Source organism: Rattus norvegicus, chromosome 5 (genome assembly GCF_021556685.1).
Source record: "Rattus norvegicus strain SHRSP/BbbUtx chromosome 5, alternate assembly SHRSP_T2T, whole genome shotgun sequence".
In the NCBI taxonomy this organism is placed as follows: domain Eukaryota; kingdom Metazoa; phylum Chordata; class Mammalia; order Rodentia; family Muridae; genus Rattus; species Rattus norvegicus.
This window is the reverse complement of record NC_141538.1, coordinates 133,024,929-133,044,388: the sequence shown is the minus strand read 5'-3', so window position 1 is coordinate 133,044,388 and position 19,460 is coordinate 133,024,929. Positions and strand designations below refer to the sequence as shown.

At 36.3% G+C, this 19,460-nt stretch overlaps 1 protein-coding gene across 6 annotated transcripts in view; it reads right to left on the bottom strand.

Annotated features, from left to right (window-relative positions):
- The window catches only part of Skint4l1 (selection and upkeep of intraepithelial T cells 4 like 1), a 188,217-nt gene that overhangs the window by 88,028 nt on the left and 80,729 nt on the right, over positions 1 to 19,460 (bottom strand). For all 6 annotated transcript variants that reach the window (XM_087551525.1, XM_087551526.1, XM_087551528.1 and 3 more), the window contains exons 10-12: positions 10,200 to 10,262; positions 5,215 to 5,298; positions 3,706 to 3,768 (exon numbers count right to left, since the gene is read on the bottom strand). In XM_087551525.1, the coding sequence (XP_087407651.1) occupies positions 3,706 to 3,768; positions 5,215 to 5,298; positions 10,200 to 10,262 (210 nt within the window). The remainder of the gene's footprint in view (positions 1 to 3,705; positions 3,769 to 5,214; positions 5,299 to 10,199; positions 10,263 to 19,460) is intronic.

Here is a 19,460-nt window from a genome sequence, read left to right as displayed (position 1 = left end):
AGCTAGAGCAATCAGACAACAAAAGGAGGTCAAGGGGATACAGATCAGAAAAGAAGAAGTCAAAATATCACTATTTGCAGATGATATGATAGTATATTTAAGTGATCCCAAAAGTTCCACCAGAGAACTACTAAACCCAATAAACACCTTCAGCAAAGTGGCTTGGTATAAAATTAACTCAAATAAATCAGTAGCCTTCCTCTACACAAAAGAGAAACCAGCCAAGAAAGAAATTAGGGAAACGACACCCTTCATAATAGGCCCAAATAATATAAAGTACCTCGGTGTGACTTTAACCAAGCAAGTAAAAGATTTGTACAATAAGAACTTCAAGATTCTGAAGAAAGAAATTGAAGATGTCCTCAGAAGATGGAAAGATCTCCCATGCTCATGGATTGGCAGGATTAATATAGTAAAAATGGCCATTTTACCAAAAGCGATCTACAGATTCAATGCAATCCCCATCAAAATACCAATCCAATTCTTCAAAGAGTTAGACAGAACAATTTGCAAATTCATCTGGAATAACAAAAAACCCAGGATAGCTAAAACTATCCTCAACAATAAAAGGACTTCAGGGGGAATCACTATCCCTGTACTCAAGCAGTATTACAGAGCAATAGTGATAAAAAGTGCATGGTATTGGTACAGAGACAGACAGATAGACCAGTGGAACAGAATTGAAGACCCAGAAATGATCCCACACACCTATGGGCACTTGATTTTTGACAAAGGAGCCAAAACCATCAAATGGAAAAAAGATAGCATTTTTAGCAAATGGTCCTGGTTCAATTGGAGGTCAACATGTAGAAGAATGCAGATCGATCCATGCTTATCACCCTGTACAAAGTTTAAGTCCAAGTGGATCACGGACCTCCACATCAAACCAGATACACTCAAACTAATAGAAGAAAAACTAGGGAAGCATCTGGAACACGTGGGCACTGGAAAAAATTTCCTGAACAAAACACCAATGGCTTATGCTCTAAGATCAAGAATCGACAAATGGGATCTCATAAAACTGCAAAGCTTCTGTAAGGCAAAGGACACTGTGGTTAGGACAAAATGGCAACCAACAGATTGGGAAAAGATCTTTACCAATCCTACAACAGATAGAGGCCTTATATCCAAAATATACAAAGAACTCAAGGAGTTAGACCGCAGGGAGACAAATAACCATTTTAAAAAATGGGGTTCAGAGCTAAACAAAGAATTCACAGCTGAGGAATGCCAAATGTCCGAGAAACACCTAAGGAAATGTTCAACATCTTTAGTCATAAGGGAAATGTAAATCAAAACAACCCTGAGATTTCACCTCACACCAGTGAGAATGGCTAAGATCAAAAACTCAGGTGACAGCAGATGCTGGCGAGGATGCGGAGAAAGAGGAACACTCCTCCATTGTTGGTGGGATTGCAGACTGGTAAAACCATTCTGGAAATCCGTCTGGAGATTCCTCAGAAAATTGGACATTGAACTGCCTGAGGATCCAGCTATACCTCTCTTGGGCTTATACCCAAAAGATGCCCCAACATATAAAAAAGACACATGCTCCACTCTGTTCATCGCAGCCTTATTTATAATAGCCAGAAGCTGGAAAGAACCCAGATGCCCTTCAACAGAGGAATCGATACAGAAAATGTGGTATACCTACACAATGGAATATTACTCAGCTATCAAAAACAATGACTTTATGAAATTCGTAGGCAAATGGTCGGAACTGGAAAATATCATCGTGAGTGAGGTAACCCAATCACAGAAAAACACACATGGTATGCACTCATTGATAAGTGGCTATTAGCCCAAATGCTTGAATTACCCTAGATGCCTAGACCAAATGAAACCCAAGACGGATGATCAAAATGTGAATGCTTCACTCCTTCTTTAAAAGGGGAACAAGAATACCCTTGGCAGGGAAGAGGGAGGCAAAGATTAAAACAGACACAGAAGGAACACCTATTCAGAGACTGCCCCACATGTGGCCCATGCATATACAGCCATCCAATTAGACAAGATGAATGAAGCAAGAAGTGCAGGCCGACAGGAGCCGGATGTAGATCTCTCCCGAAAGACACAGCCAGAATACAGCAAACACAGAGGCGTATGCCAACAGCACACCACTGAATTGAGAATAGGACCCCCGTTGAAGGAATCAGAGAAAGAACTGGAAGAGCTTGAAGGGGCTCGAGACCCCATATGTACAACAATACCAAGCAACCAGAGCTTCCAGGGACTAAGCCACTACCTAAAGACTATACATGGACTGACCCTGGGCTCCAACCTCATAGGTAGCAATGAATATCCTAGTAAGAGCACCAGTGGAAAGGGAAGCCCTGGGTCCTGCTAAGACTGAACCCCCAGTGAACTAGATTGTTGGGGGGAGGGCGGCAAGGGGGGAGGTTGGGGAGGGGAACACCCATAAAGAAGGGGAGGGGGAAGGGGGATGTTTGCCCAGAAACCGGGAAAGGGAATAACACACGAAATGTATATAAGAAATACTCAAGTTAATAAAAAAAAAAGAAAGTTATCTAAAAATTATTTTGAGCGTTTGGTGCACAAAATATTGATATAGAGTATTTGACATTCCCAGTAGAAGAACATTTCCCTGGTGTATTTCTACATGTTAAGCATTTTATATAAGTAGGGACAATACAGCAAACCTTTCTCTATCCTGCTCACTAAGAGGAATAGTAAATACGCATTCTTTTAAATCAATTACTATAAATTAATTAGATAGTAAAGGAGTTAAAGGAATTCCAGTGCTGCTGTGCATATATTCATTGAATTACTCTTTCCTCAGTTCTAAAATCTGTTAAAATTCTGAACTTTTGCTAATTTTTTTCATAACAAAAGCATGGGATTTCCATGGAATGGAAGACTCCTCTGTACATTTGGCCTCTGGTTGCTCTTGTACCAGACGGTCAAGATCATAACATGTTTCCTTTGCCACAGGCTAATTGTTTACCCCTACAGGCTGTGAGGTACCTATTTTCATGGTAGTGTTCTCTGCATTTCAGTCACAGCTCTTCCTTTAATTTAGGAAACAGTTCCTCTTATGTCATTTAATTGGACAATTCACAAAGCCTGGGCTTGTTTTTGAATATATATATATATATATATATATATATATATATATATATATATATATATATATATATATATATACCTTCCCCCATAACATCCATCATTTCACCCTAAATTTCCTCATGGGCTGTTCCTGAATCAGTGATCAGTGTAGCCCATTATTAAAAATATCTCTTCTACATGAATTAATGGGCATCTCATCAACAAAACTTTCATGTCCCACATATTTAACTACTTGCACAATTTGTTTTGTTTCTGATAACTTTCCACTTCCTGTGAATGGGATATAAATCTTTTAAAATGGTGATTCTGAGTTTCATTATTTCCATGCAATCCTAGTTATATAAGCTCCAATTTTCACCAAGCCTCCTATTTCAATACCTGTTAATTACGATTTTAATTTTGGTCTCTGTTCATTACCAGCTGAAAATTAACATATTTTCCTTTACATTCAAACATTCCTATTCTTTCTCTTTGTGAAGCTTTGCACTAGAGCTAGGGATACATCAGCAACTGTACCATCCAACTAATTTTATTAAATTATTTAATGCATTAAATTATATATCTTATTTTCTCAGACCTTGGGATTAAATTGTCTTTACAAATCTTCATTGATCTTACCCAAATTCACATGGGGACTTTGATGAATCAACTCAATTATTTCCCGCTGCAACTCTTTTGTCCCTGTTGGCAAAAAGTCATAAATTCAATAACCTATTTTTATAACATCGAATTTTGTGGGATAGAGTAAAATATTTACCAACTCCAAATCAGTATTGCCTGCAATAGCATGCATGACGTTTACATTTATCCACTAATGTGTTTCTGCCTGCTTATTTTTTCTTGTCTGGCAAAAGGCAAATTGCCTGCACTTTTTGCTGTGTGGCCTCCAGCTCGGTACCCACTTCACTTTCTGATGGAAGGAAAAAGCCTTGGGTATCTCTATTGGACTTATATTAATTTGTCAAATGGTAATATTTGCCTCATCAAATGAACATACACTGAAGAGTATGGTTCTTTCTGATTTGTACCTAGGATAACCATCACCCTTAGAGATGCCTTGTTCACAACTGTGTTGCAAATGACAAAATTTCCCACAGTAAATGCACCAGGCATTTTGAGACCAGAGACCTATAGCAGCTTGTCACAATATCTTTGCATATGACCATGTTTTCCAAAACTAAATTGCCAGGCATTTAGACATCTGAGATCTCTAGGTATAGGATGACCTAGTATATTAGCATGGTACATATTAGAACCGATATCAGTTGGATCCTTCTCCACTACTCCATATGTGGTGCCTGAGCTTTTAATGGTCTTAGAACATGTTTGTCATAAGGTATTCACATCTGCAAACAGCAAGGTCCCTATCAAAACCTGTCTTGCATTTGGTTCTAATGTGATTTTGTTCACTGCTGAGACTAATATTTTTAATAAGTGAAGGATTCTCCAGAATATTTATAATCTTTGTAAATGAGGTAGAGCTTTTCATGCCTCCTGAACATTTCCCCTGAGTTCTTAAATCTGTAAAGCAATATTGCCCTTTTTATGTTAGCATGTTCAAATTGCATCTGACCTTAGATATCAGTGTACTGCCCTTCACCTAGCAACTGCTATCTGAGTATTTTCATTCTACTGTCTCTACTTCATGGTTCAATAAACAAAGTTTCTTCCTTTGCCATTTTTATCATTGTGAATGCAAACTGGATGAATGCTAGTACTGTCATTGCCAATCTTTTCCAAGCTAATTCTCTTTTGGGTAACCCAATTATTTATAGTTTGTTTTAATTAAGGCAAGTTCACCTTATACGAAATCGTGGCCTCTTTTAAAAAGGCTTATATATAGCCTTTCTATACGATGCCCTCCCATATCATCATACCTTTGTTGCATACCATCAGTAGGCATATTATAAACAACTACTGTGAAAAATGATGATCATCTTGTATCCCCAGTATGGCCCTCCTTTAAGTTTGTTGGCATGGTTTGGGTGAATTTAACTCTTTCTTTTCAAACAGGCAGTTTTATGAGATTTTCCTCATTCTTTTCCAGTGTTTCTCCAAGTTACCACCCTCCAACCCAATTTCTTTTCTTTTTGTCCTCCTTTGGGAAGCTCTGTCACCAAGACTGACCGTTTTTGATCTTTGTTTTCTGATGCTTCTTCCAGTTCCAACAGCAAGGATAATTTCTATTGATCCATTGGATATTCTGTAGTCCTTTTAGAAAAGAGGAAGTTGAGTGTCCCCATTTGTTTTTTTTTTTTTTTTTTCATTTCAGGCATTTTTTGCTTCTCAAATCCCTCTATTTCCACCCTTAATATTTCAAACTAATCAGCCATTCTTCCAACTCTTTCATTGAAACAAAACATTTGATGAGGAAAAGAATAAAACAAAATATTCCCCTTGGAGTAAAGCAGAGAATATCCCCACAACATACCAGAAACAATGAATGCTTCCCTACGTCTTGTAAGAGAATATATCTGTCTTTCCAGGCCATTTCCCATATGTCAATTGATAATGAATTTCTCTTTCTGCTTAGCCTCATACTTTGGTGGCTCTTTTATTTCATCGTTGCTCCATTCTAAGCTTTTCTTTCATCTAACCTCTCTTACTTTCAACATCTTACTTGTGTCTTATAATCTAATTTAGGCTTATCCAACAACAATAGTAATAGCCTAGGTATTTTTGTGAGGATTTATGGCTTCCTTGGCTTCAGAGGCTTTCTATAAAGTTAGTTTCTCCATCAAATTGAAAATTTTGGCCTATTATCTAATTGGATCCTACCAGTGATTTTTTTTATTAGATCCATAATGTCGGCTTGCCAAGAACACCCCAATCGTTTTCTTTTTCATGGCTGCTTTTGCAAATCTATAACAACACACTTATGAGTTAGAGTTATGACAGAAGTCATATGGGAAAATCTAAGGTAGTAATTGTTTCTTGAGATGGCCCACCATTTTTCCTGGCTGTGATTGGTGTGCTTTGAGATGCAAGGTTCACTGAAACTTCATCCCATGATTGCTATTTGCTACTACTATGCCTTTACTGCCTCTATTACATAACCTGATGATCCCTGTGTATCAGTCTACCCTATTGGGCAGGTTTCCTGCAGACTCAACATGGAAGTTTATTTTGATGTGGTAATGTATCAAGTTTAAATTCATAAACCCAGATAATAATTTTAAAGAAATTCTATGATGATACAAGTAATCTTAAGCCTCTTATATGATAAATGTTGCAGATAGAGCTCTGCCAATCATCACAGGTCTCATGCTAATTATAATAGGAAAAGAAAAAGTACTTGGAATAAATTAGCATCAGATATAACATTCCTAGATTAGAAACAAGGCCACTATCTTGTCACTAAAGGTTCTAAGCTAGTAATGGGGCAGTTTATTGTAGACAAAAAATACAGAAAATAAATGTTGAATTAGTTTATCTCTGCAATACTTGAAAGCGATGAGTCACAAGGCAGATGATTTGTCTCTTGAAAAGGGCATGTAAAGAATTCTGCTGTAACACCTTAGGCCTCATAGTATATAATATTGGCTATTAAATTTATTATGAACTCATTGTATAGACAAATTATTTTAAAATTGTGACCAATTAACAATTAGATACAAAAATAATGAGCAACTATAAATTTGTGATGTAATCTTATCTCCTTCATCCAGTATTTATGTGTCTCCTTGTGTCTTTCTTTCCTTCTTTCATGCTTTCTTCCTTCCTTACTTCATTTCCTTCCTTCTTTCCTCTTTATGTTTTCCCCTTCCTTCCCTTCATCTTTTTTCTTTCCTTCATTCTCTTGCTTTTTTTTCTGGCTTTTGAATTCTTAATGAAATCTAACTAAGGATCTAGCCTGGCCATTGAGGCCCCCAGAAACAAAGAGAAAAGAAGAAGAGTAACTAAGTTTCATTTCCCCTCCTGCTATCAGTAAAAGGTAATTGATAGAAGCAAGAAGCAGTTGGCAACTAAATAGCAAGAGAGTTAAATTTCAAGAAGTCATCACATTGTTAACCATTGCCATGTAACTTTGAAGACTGCTCCAGGTAATTCTGCCATCTCAAACCTGGTCTTTGAATTCCTTACATAGTGAGATGTCTTTTACAGAGGGTGGACAGTATCTTAGAAGACTCACGACTGCCCACTTCAGGAAGATTCAATTGGTATATGTGCATTAAAGAACACTAACAGGGAAACATTAGACAAATGTGTATAGTGCATGTAAAAATGTCAAACTTTGTATCAATTTTTAAATAGAAAAGCAAATTTAAATGGATGAACATGAAAGATGATGCATTTGCCTGTAAACAATACGATTGTATTCTGTAAGTTTTCCAGTCTCCAATGTTTTGGGTGCAGTTACTGCAGGGACTCTCCTGCTATTGCATCTTGACAGTCCTCAGTCTTTTCCATGTTGTGCTGCTCATTCCTGCAGAGGCCTTAAGAAGGACCAAGAGGTTGTAGCTTGCTGATCTTACTGCACTGGTCCTAACATTACCTTAGCTGCTCCACATCTTCTTTCCTTCATCAAATCTATCTGGCTACTGAAAGATGATGGATGAAACCTTTCCACTTCATATCTTTATTTGCCTTGAAGAAACACACACCACAAGTGCTAGGAGGGAATTCCTGAACTTTACCATGAAAAGTTCAATAATTTCAATATGCTCATTTAGCAACTAGGCTTTCCAAGAACTCTTTGTCAGGCTTTAAAGATTCCTATAAGCTCATTAGTATATAGTATTTGATATTTCTGTGAAAATATCCCTAGCATGCCAGCTGTCACATTCATCTTTTGGTGAATCTAGCAGACCCTTTTATCTACCCTGTCCTTTATATATCCCAACTTGATCGAATTAGCTTTTTAAGAACTCAACCTAAATAACAATGTAAATCTTTCAGATCAGTCAGTCTTTTCCACCTCTCAAAGGTCACATCCCACTGTAGGGATCAGCATAAATAATGTTATTCCAATCCAGAATCAAATTATCTTTATATTTGAATTTCTGCAAATGACTGATAATCAACATTGTAACCTGGGCACTGACCACCTCCTCTATAACAGAATTACTTGGTGATGCCTATCTGTTTTTGCTATTGTCTTCCAATATCTGATAATTATGGAACTCATGGCTGAAGATACATAAGGGTTCTTCTTGTCTCCCATGAGGCAGCCCATTATACTTGTGTCTGTGTATTGCCTTGGGTCATGTTGAATGGATAGTTATATTACTGTTTCTTTAGTTCTGTGAGACCTACATTGTCCCGTGTGTTTCCATGTCCCATAGCTTTATGCAATGCATCTTCATAAAAACTCACTTTTACTTGCTTGTCTTCCCAGTTTTCTGCAGTTCATATACACACTATTCCCTAAATATTATAATTTCTATGACTTTTCAGTGATGGTACTGAAAATCAGTATTGATCTAAATATTCCGTTATGGTCACCATGTGTTCTTATTCTTTCTCATTGAATACGTGGGTTGGGTTGTAAACATTTATTCCAAAAGAGGGTTCCTTTGTGAAGCTCTTACTTGATCCCTATATCCAAATATGGGAAATCGCAAGTTTACAGTCTTAATCTCTGAACTAACCATCTATTTAAACTCTCTAATGCACAAAGTGAAAAATCATATCTGCAGTTCTGAATTACATCACTTAAAATATTAATGTTTTTTGAATTCGCCCTATGTCTTAAAAGTGACAATTTTATTATTTTAGCTGGATTCAATATGACCATGAATATATACCATATTTTTGCATGTATGTTTCAGATTATCTGTTCACAGACATCATACACTCTCCCATGAATAATCACTTTGAATTGAGGTATGTCAATTCTTCACAGCCAGCATAGTGGAGTGATTTGTGTTTCCTTAAAGGCTGTCCCCGAAGTATTTGTGTCAGAAACACCCAGCAGTCTATCATCCATTTTGTTAGAACTAATAGGTTGAGGAAATTATCTATAAGCTATTTAGAGTGTTTATTGTACAAAATATATTGACATAGAGTTAGACTATTTAACATTTCAAAAAGAAGAACATTCTCCTGATACCTTTTTATGTGTTAAGAATTAGTATATATAGGTACAAGAAAAAAATGTCCTCTATTATGCTCAGCAACAGGGATAGCAAAAAAAGCAATTTTAAAAATCAATTGTTATCACATAATTAGATAATAAAGAAGGTAGAGGAATTTTGTGGTTGTAATGTATATGTTCATTCAATTACTCTATCCTCAGCTCTTAAATCTGTCAATATTTGCAATTTTTCTACTTCATTTTCAAACAAAGCAGGGCATTATGGAGATTGGCAGAATATTCTATATATTTAGCCTCTAGTTGTTCTTGTACCAGATGGTCAAGCTCCTATCATATTTCCTTTTTCAAGGGCCATTGATCTACACTTACAGGCTTTGGAGGTAACTGTTTTCAGGGTAGGCCTCTTGGCATTTCATCCTTGGCACCCCCTTTAATTTTGGAATTGTAGTTCCTGTTATGTCCTGTGTTTGGACAATTGGCAAATCCTGGGATTGTTTTTGATGACATATGTTAATATCTTCCCGTGGAGCATCCACCATTTATTTTTTAATTTCCTCATGGGCTATCTCTTGGATCACCGGATTATTAACCTGTGTACTGTACTCTTGTAAAAGGTCCCTTCCCCATATTTTTATGGGCATGTCGGTGACATAAGGCCTTAGCTTTCACTTTTGACCTTCTGATCCCATACATTTAAGTCATCGCACAATTTGTTTTTTTTCCTCTGATAACTTTCCACTTCCTATCAACTGAGTATAAACCTGTTAAAGTGACCATTCTGAGTACCAAGGTTTCTGTCATATCATAGTTACATAAGTTCCTATTTCTACAAAGCCTTTTATTTCAATAACTTTTACTTGCAACCTTATTTTGGACTCTGATCAACAACAGCTAAACATTAACACATTATTTTTTTATCGTACTTCCAAACACTCCTATTTTTCCTGGGCCAGATTGGCCTAGAGCAAGACATAAAGAACCAACTAAGCAATCCTACTAACTATATTGAATTGAATCTCTATTTTTTTCACAGATAATCAGTTTGATTTCACCTTTGAAGTCTTCTTGACCATACCTGGATTCATACTTGATACCCGAACAGTCAATTCAATTATTTCCAACAACAATTCTATAGCATCTGTAAGCAAAAGATCATAAATACAATTAGTTATTATTATATCTTTGAGGTTTTCAGTGATAGAGTATGGTGTTTATTTATTGGAAAGTTTAGAATAGCACTGTCTACAGTAGCATGGATTAGATTTTCATTTCTTCATTGAAATATTTCTGCCTGCTTATTTGTTCCAGTCTACAAGAGCCAAATGGCCTGTGCTTTGTGCTGTGTAGTCTCCAGATATGTACCCAATCCATTTTCTGATTGAAGGAAAAGGCTTTGGGGATCTTTCTTGGACCTATACTCATTGTGCCAAAGAGAACACTTGCCTTATTAAATGAACATACCTTAGAGTAGACCATTTTCAGATTGATACCTAGAACAACTATTGCCATTAGAGATGCATTGCTTGTAATTCCGTTGAATATAATTAAATTTCCCACAATAAAAGAAGCAAGGATTTAAGACTGGAGACTTGTACCAGAAAAAAAATTCTTCCTGTCACATAGTAGTCAAAACATGAAATGCACAAAACAAAGATAGAATATTAAAAAAGGAAGGGGAAAAGGTCAAGTAACATATAAAGACAGACCTATCAGAATTACACCAAACTTCTCTCTAGAGGCTGTGAAAGCCAGTATATCCTTGGCAGATGTGGTACAGACCCTAAGGGAGCACACAAATGCCAGCCCAGGCTACTATGTTGAGCAAAACTCTCAATTAACACAGAAGAAGAAAGCCAGATATTCCATGACAAAACCAAATATACACAACATATTTCCACAAACACAGTCCTATAAAAGATAATAGATTGAAAACTCCAATACAAGGAGGGAAACTACACCAAAAAGTGCAAGAAAGTAATCTAATTTCAACTAACACAAAAGAAGAGAGACACAGAAATATAATTCCACATCTAACAACAAAAATAACAGGGAAAAAGAAGCATTGATCCCTAATATCTCCCAACATCAATGGACTCAATTTCCAAATTAACAGGCATAGACTAATAGACTGGATATGGAAAGAGGACCCAGCATTTTGCTGCATACATAAAACACACCTCAGTGTCAAAGACATACACTACCTCAGAGTAAAAGGCAGGGAAAACAATTTTTCAAGGAAATGGTCCCAAGATACAAGCTGGAATAACTATAGTAATATTGAATAAAAGCAACTTTCAACCAAAAGTCATCAAAAAAGATAATGCAGGACACATCATTTGCAACAAAGAAAAAATTCACCAATATGAGCCTTTAATCATGAATATCTATGCTCCAATTGCAGGTGTATTTACACTAATAAAAGAAACCTTATTAATGTGCAAAGCATACAACGCATCTCACATAATAATAGTGAAAGACTTCAAGCCCCTACTTTCATCAATTGTCTGACCATGGAAACAGAGACTAAACAGAGAGACAGAGAACTAAAAGAAGTTATGAACCAAATGAATTTCACAAATATCTTTAGAACATTTAATACCAAAACAAAAGAATATACTTTCTTTTCAGCACCTCATAGTATCATTTTCAAAATTGATCATATAATTGGTCACAAAATAGGCCTCAACAGATAGAAGAACATTGAAATAGTCCATAAATCCTATCAGATCAACATGGACCAAGACTGGTCTTCAATTACAATAAAAACCAAAAATAGCCCTGATAGACATGGCAATTAAATAATGCTCTCTGTTCAATGATAACTAGGTAAAGACAGATATAAAGAACTTAAAGACATTTTAGAATGTAATGAAATGAAGGCCAACATACCCAAAGTTATGGGATACAAGGAAAGCCAGACTAAGAGGAAAACTCATAGCTCTGAGTGGTCCCAAAAAGAAATGGAAGATAGTATACATGAGCAAGTTGGCAGCACACCTGAAAGCTCTAGAACAAAAAGAAGCAAATAAACACAAGAAGAGTAGACAGCAATAAATAATCAAATTCAGGGCTGAAATCAGCCAAGTAGAAACAAATAGAACCATACAAAGAATGAACAAAATCAGGAGCTGGATTTTTGAGAAAAACAACAAGATAAATAAACTTTTAGTCAGACTAAGCAGGAGCACAAAACAGTATCCAAATAAACAAAATCAGAAATTACAGGGGACACATAACAACAGAAACTGAGGAAATTGAAAAGAATGATCAGATCATACTACAAAAGCTTATACTCAATAAAACTATAAAGTCTGGATGAAATGGACAATTTTCTAGACAGATACCAGATTTAATATGGCTAAATCTAGACAGATTTAAACAAAGTAAAGTCAAGATCAAATAATCCATCGAAACAACCTCATAACTCCTTAAGAAATAGAGGCCATCATTAAAATTCTCCCAAACAAAAAACACAAGAGCAGATTGCTTTAGTGCAGAATTCTATCAGACCTTCATAGAAGATGCATTACCAATACTGTCCAAAGTATTCCAAAATATAGAAACAGATGGAGCATTACACAATTCCTTCTATGAAGCCACGATTATGCTTGTAACTAAACAAAGACCCAACAAGTAAGAGAACTTCAGAACAATTTCCCTTATGAATATTGATACAAAGTATTCAATAAAATTCTTCAAACTGAATCAAAGAATATATCAAAATGATCATCCATCATGATCAAGTAGGCTTCATCCAAGTGATGCTGGGAAGGCTCAATATATGGAAATCCATCAACATAATTCATTATGTAAACAAACTGAAAGAAAAAACACATTATCATCTAATTTGATGTGGAGGAAGCATTTGACAAAATTAAACAATCCTTCAGGTTAAAAGTCTAAGAAAGATCAGGAATTCAAGGCCCATGCCTAAATATATTAAAAGCAATATACAGGAAAACAGTTGCCAACATCAAACTACATTGAGAGAATCTTGAAACAATATCACTAAAACCAGGGACTACACAAGATTGCCTGCTCTCTCCCTATTCACCATAGTATTTGAAGTCCTGTCAGTGGATGTCAGGGTGATATAAATTGGAAAAAAGTCAAGATATCTCTGTTTGCAGATGATATGATAGTATTCTTAAATGACCTCAAAACTTCCAGCATAGAACTCCTACTGCTAATGAACAACTTCAGCAAAGTAGCTGGATATAAAGTTAATTCAAATGAATGAGTAGCCTTCCTCTATTCAAGGGATAAATAGGCTGAGAAAGAAATTAGGGAAATGATTCCCTGCACAATAGTCCCAAAGACATAAAATACCTCGGTGTGAATCTAAGCAAGTAAGTGAAATACCTGTATGACAAGAACTTCAGGTCTCTGAAGAAATAAACTGAGAAAGATCTCAGAAAATGGAAAGACCTCCCATGCTCATGGATTGGCAGGATTAAATTATAAAAATGGTCATTTTCAAAAGCAATCTCAAATTCAATGCAATCCCTATCAAAATTCAAACTCATTTTTTCATAGAGTTAGAAAGATAATTTGCAATTTGCAAATTCATTTGTAATAATAAAAAACTGACATAGCAAAAACTATCCTCAACAATAAAAGGACTTCTGGGGGAATCGTCATCTCTGACCTCAAGGTATATTACAGAGTAATAGTGATAAAAACTGTATGTTATTGGTACAAAGAAATTCATATAGATCAGTGGTATAGAAGTTAAGATCTAGAAATTAACCTACAGACCTATGGTCACCTTTTCTTTTACAAAGTTGCTAAAACCATCCAGTAGAAAAAAGGTCACATTTTCACCATATGTTGTGTGTTCTACTGGAGGTCAGCATGTGGAAAAATGTAAATCAGTCCATTCTTATTACAGTGTACAAAGTTCAAGTCGCAGTAGATTAAGGTCCACCATATAAAATAATTTACAGTCAACCTAATAGAAGAGAAAGTGGGGAAGAGCCTCAAAACATGGGCAATGAGAAATTTTCCTGAACAGAACACCAAAGGCTTATGCTCTAAGACCAAGAATTGACAAATAGTACCTTATAAAATTGCAAAGCTTCTGTAAGCCAAAGGATACTGTCATTAGGACAAAATGGCAACCAACAGATTTGGAAAAGACCTTTACTAATCCTACATCTGATGGAGGGCTAAAGTCCAATACATAGAAAAAACTCAAGAAGTTAGACTCTAGAGAACCAAATAAACCTATTTTAAAAAGGAGTACAGATCTAAAGAAAGAATTCTCAACTCAGGAATATTGAATAATAGAGATTACCTAAAGAAATGTTCAACATCCTTAGTCATCAGGAGAATGCAGATCAAAACCACCCTGAGATTCCATCTCACACCAGTCAGAATAACTAAGATAAAAATCAGGTGACAGTAGATGCTGGTGAGGATTTGGAGAAAGAGGAACATTTCTTCATTGTTGGTGAGATTGCAAGCTGATACAACTAAACTACACTGGAAATCTGTCTTGATTTTCCTCAGAACACTGTACATAGTACTACCTGAAGACGCAGCTATACCACTCTTGGGCATGTACCCAAAAGATTCTGCAACATACAACAAAGACACATGCTCCACTATGTACATAGTAACCTTATTTATAATAGCCAGAAGCTGGAATGAACTCAGATGTCCCTCAACAGAGAAATGGGTACAGAAAGTGTTGTACATTTAAAAATAATGAAGTACTACTTACTTATTAAAAACAAGGACTTCACGAAATTCATAGGCAAATCAATGGAACTAGAAAATATCATCCTGAATAAGGTAACCCAATCTTTCTCTCTCTGTCTCTCTCTGTCTCTGTCTCTCCCCCCCACACACACAAAACCACACAGAAGGTATGCACTCATCAATAAGGGGATATTAGCCCAAAAGCTTGGATTACCCAAGATACAATTTATAGACCACATGCAGCTTGAGAAGGAGGATGACAAAAGTGCTGATGCATTAGTCTTTAATAGAAGGGGGGGCAAAAATATTCACAGGTGGAAATACAGAGCAGAGACTGAATGTAATGCCATTCAGAGACTGCCCCATCTGGGGGTCCTGCCCATATACATACTGCAACCAAACCAAGACAATATTGTTGATGATAAGAAGTGCATGCTGACAGGAGCCTGATATAGCTGTCTCATAAGAGGCTCTGCCAGAGTGTGACAGATACATAGGTTAAAGATAACAGCCAACCATTGAACTGAGAATAGGGTCTACAAAGTAGAAGTTAGAGAAAGGATTCAAGTGGCTGAAGTGGTTTTCAACCCCATAAGAACTACAATTCCAACCAACCACAGATTCCAGAAACTACACCACAATCCAAAGAATACACATGAATGTACCCATGGCTCCAGCTACATATGTAGCAGAGGATGGCCTTGTTGGGCACCAATGGGAGGAGAAGCCCTTAGTCCTGCCAAAGCTCAATTCCCCAGTATAGTGGAATGTCATAGTGTGGAGGCAGGACGGGGGTGGGTGGTTGGAGAGGGTACCACCCTCATAGAAGAAGGGGGCTGGGTGATGGGATACAGGGTTTATGGACAGGAAAATGGAAAGGGGATAACAAAGAAAGAGTAGCATCACTCTATTACTCCCTTTTCACCCATCTTTTAGTTTTCATAACCCTGTATTTCCACCTGTGTATTTTCCAACTGCTCAGATATTATTCGCACCCTTTTTGATATGGAATATACAAGAAGGAAAAAAGAAAACAAAAAATTCTGCCTTCTGGGATTTACGCAGAGAAGACATTATCAATAGTAGACATAGTAAATGCTTTCTTGTGTCTTGTAAAGAAAATACAATCCTGTCCTTCATTACCACTTTGCCTATGGTATTTGACATCAAATTTCCTATTTCGCCTAGCTTCATATTTTGTTTTTATTTGATCTTTGCTTGTTTCTGGGTTTTTCATTTTTACAATCTCACTCAATTTCAACACTCTTCCTGTAGATGCTCTTTTCTCCTTTGTGGGTTATTCTTTCTTTCATCTTCTAACCATTTTCCATGCTTTCAGCCCCCTAATTCTAGATAAGTAAAAATTTAAAAATGGAAAGAGCAAAGAACAAAGAAGTCTAATTTCTTTTCTTCTTATTTCTTCTTTAAGCATGAATACTAGCAAACTGCAACTGAACCCTGAACAACCAATAACAGACAACCAAAACCAGGACTCAGCACCTCAGAATATGTACGCCTTCTGTAAAGTACCCATAACTGCCAGATAATTGTACAACCTGTTTGCAGATGAAAAAATCACTCTCCTGCTAAAACATGAAGCATATTGTAGTCTTCTGCAGTGGACAATGTGAATCATCCCAATATTCCCACATCGGAAATAAAACCAAACTTATGTGCTTAGCATATTTCTATGTTTGTTAAAGAAAATAAAATCCCAAAATTCTCACTACATTATCTTCTCATTACACACAAGTTCCTGAAAGATTTTTTTTAAACAGATCTTCTTCATTGATTTTACAGACAAAAATGGGAATGAGAATCATGAAATTTCCAAGTCACATGTGCTTTCTGGTCATTTTCAATTTCCATTGCTTAATAAGTGTTATGATTCTTACATCAGTCTTGGGACAGTAATTTCTCTTCTTAAAGTGAAAAACTAAACAATGCTCCAAAACTTCATTTGGCTCTTACATCAATTCTTTGAAATGTCATGACAATTTCTGTCATGGAGATGGTTTATATCTATTTTCTTTTTTGACATGACTAATGTTTATTTTTAATTTTTTTTTAGAATTTTTGTCAACATTTTATTGCACAAGCACATTCATAGTGATAAGTAATTCTATTTTGAGAGGACATATTTGGGCTGAAGACTGCCATCTTTGAGTTGCTTTTTATCTTTTTTTATTGGATTTTTTAAATTTACATTTTAAATGTTATTCCATTTCTAATTTTCCCAGACACAAGACTCCTATCCCATCCTCCTCCTCTTCTTCTATAAGGAAGTTCCGCTCCCTAACCACCCCCCTTCCTGCCCACCCCCTGACATTCCCCTAACATGGGGGCAGGATCCAGCCTGGCAGGACCAAAATCTTCTCCTTCCATTGGTGCCCAGCAAGTCCATCCTTTGCTACATATGCAACTGGAGCCATGGGTAAATCCATAAATAGACTGTGGGTAGTGGATTAGTCCCTAGGAGCTCTGGTTGGTTGGCATTGTTGTTCTTATGGGGTTGCAAGCCCCTTCAGCTCTTTCAATCTTTTCTCTAATTGCTACAACCAGGATACCATTCTCAGTTCAATAGTTTGCTGATAGCATTTGCCTCTGTATTAGTCATTCTCTGGCAAAGCATCTCAGGAGACAGCTATATCTGGCTCCTTTCAGCATGCACTTTTTAGCTTCATCAATCTTATCTAATATATATATTCCCCCTTTTAAGAAGGAGGGAAGGAAGGAAGCATCCACACTTTGTTTATTCTTCTTATTGAGCACCATGTGATCTGTGGATTGTATCTTGGGTAATTTGAGCTTTTGGGATAATATCCACAAATCAGTGAGTACATACCACATGTGTTTTTCTGTGATTGGGTTACCTCACTCAGGATGATATTTTCTAGTTCAAACCATTTCCCTATGAATTTCATGAAGTCATTGTTTATGATAGCTGAGTAGTAATTCATTGTGTCCATGAACCAAAATTTCTGTATCTATTTATCTGTTGAAAGACATCTGGGTTCTTCCCAGCTTCTGGCTATTAGATATAAGGCTAATATGAACATAGTGGAGCATGTGTCTCTGTTGTACATTGGAGCTTCTTTTTGGTATATGCCCAGGAGAGGTATAGCTGTCTTCAGGTAGTACTATGTCCAATTTTCTGAGGAACCTCCAGAATGATATCCAGAGTTGTTCTACCAGTTTGCAAACTCATTAACAATGGAAGAGTGTTCTTTCTCCACATCCTCGCCAGAATCTGCTATCACCTGAGTTTTTATCTTAGCAATTCTGACTGGTGTGAGGTAGAATCTCAGGGTTGTTTTGATTTGCATTTCCCTGATGACTAAGGATGTTGAACATTCCTTTAGGTGCTTCCCAGCCATTTGAAATTCATCAGCTGTAAATACTTTGTTTAGCTTTGGACCCCATTGTTTAGTAGGGTTATTTGGCTCTCGGGAGTCCAACTTCATGTGTTCTTTGTATATTTTGGATATTAGCCAACTTTTGGATGTAGGATTCGTAAAGATCTTTTCCCAATCTTTCGGTTGCCATTTTGTCCTAATGACAGTGCCCTTTGCCTTACAGAATGTTTGCAGTTTTCTGAGGTCCCATTTGTTGATTCTTGATCTTAGAGCATAAGCCATTGGTGTTCTGTTCAGGAAATTTTCCCTAGTGCCCTTGTGTTAGAGACACTTCCCAACATTTTCTTCTAATAGTTTGATTGTATCTGGCTTGATATGGAGTTAAGCATTGTACAGGGTGATAAGAATGGATAGATTTGCATTCTTCTACATGCTGACCTCCAGTTGAACCAGCACAATTTATTGAAAAGGCTATCTTTTTTTTTCCATTGGATTGTTTCGGCTCCTTTGTCAAAAATCCAGTGACCATAGGTATGTGGGTTCATTTCTGGGTCTTCAATTCTATTCCACTGATCTATCTGCCTGTCTCTGTATCAATACCATACAAATTTTATCACTATTGCTCTGTAATACTGCTTGAGGTCAGGAATAGTGATTCACCAGAAGTTCTTTTTTTGTTGAAATAGTTTTAGCTATCCTGGGTTTGTCGTTATGCCAAATGAATTTGCAAATTTTTCTTTCTAACTCAATGAAGAATTGAATTAAAATTTTGTTAGGCATTGCATTGAATCTATAGGTAACTTTTGGTAAATGGCCCTTTTTACTATATTAGTCCTGCCAATCCATGAGCATGGGAGATCATTCCATCTTCTGAGACCTTCTTTAATTTCTTTCTTCAGAGACTTGAAGCTCTTATTGTACAGATCTTTCACTTGCTTAGTTAAGGTTATACCGAGGTATTTTATATTAATGTTTTATACTATTATGAAGGGTGTCATTTCCCTAACTTCTTTCTCGACTTGTTTATTCTTTGAGTAGAGGAAAGCTACTAATATATTTGAGTTATATATATATTTGAGTTTTATATATATATATATATATATATATATATATATATATATATATTTCAGCCACTTTGCTGAAGTTGTTTATCAGGCTTAGTAGTTCTCTGCTGGAGCTTTCCATGTCGTTTAATTATACTATCATATCATCTGCAAATAGTGATATTTTGACTTATTCCTTTACAATTTTTAGCCCTTTGACCTTCTTTCCTCTCT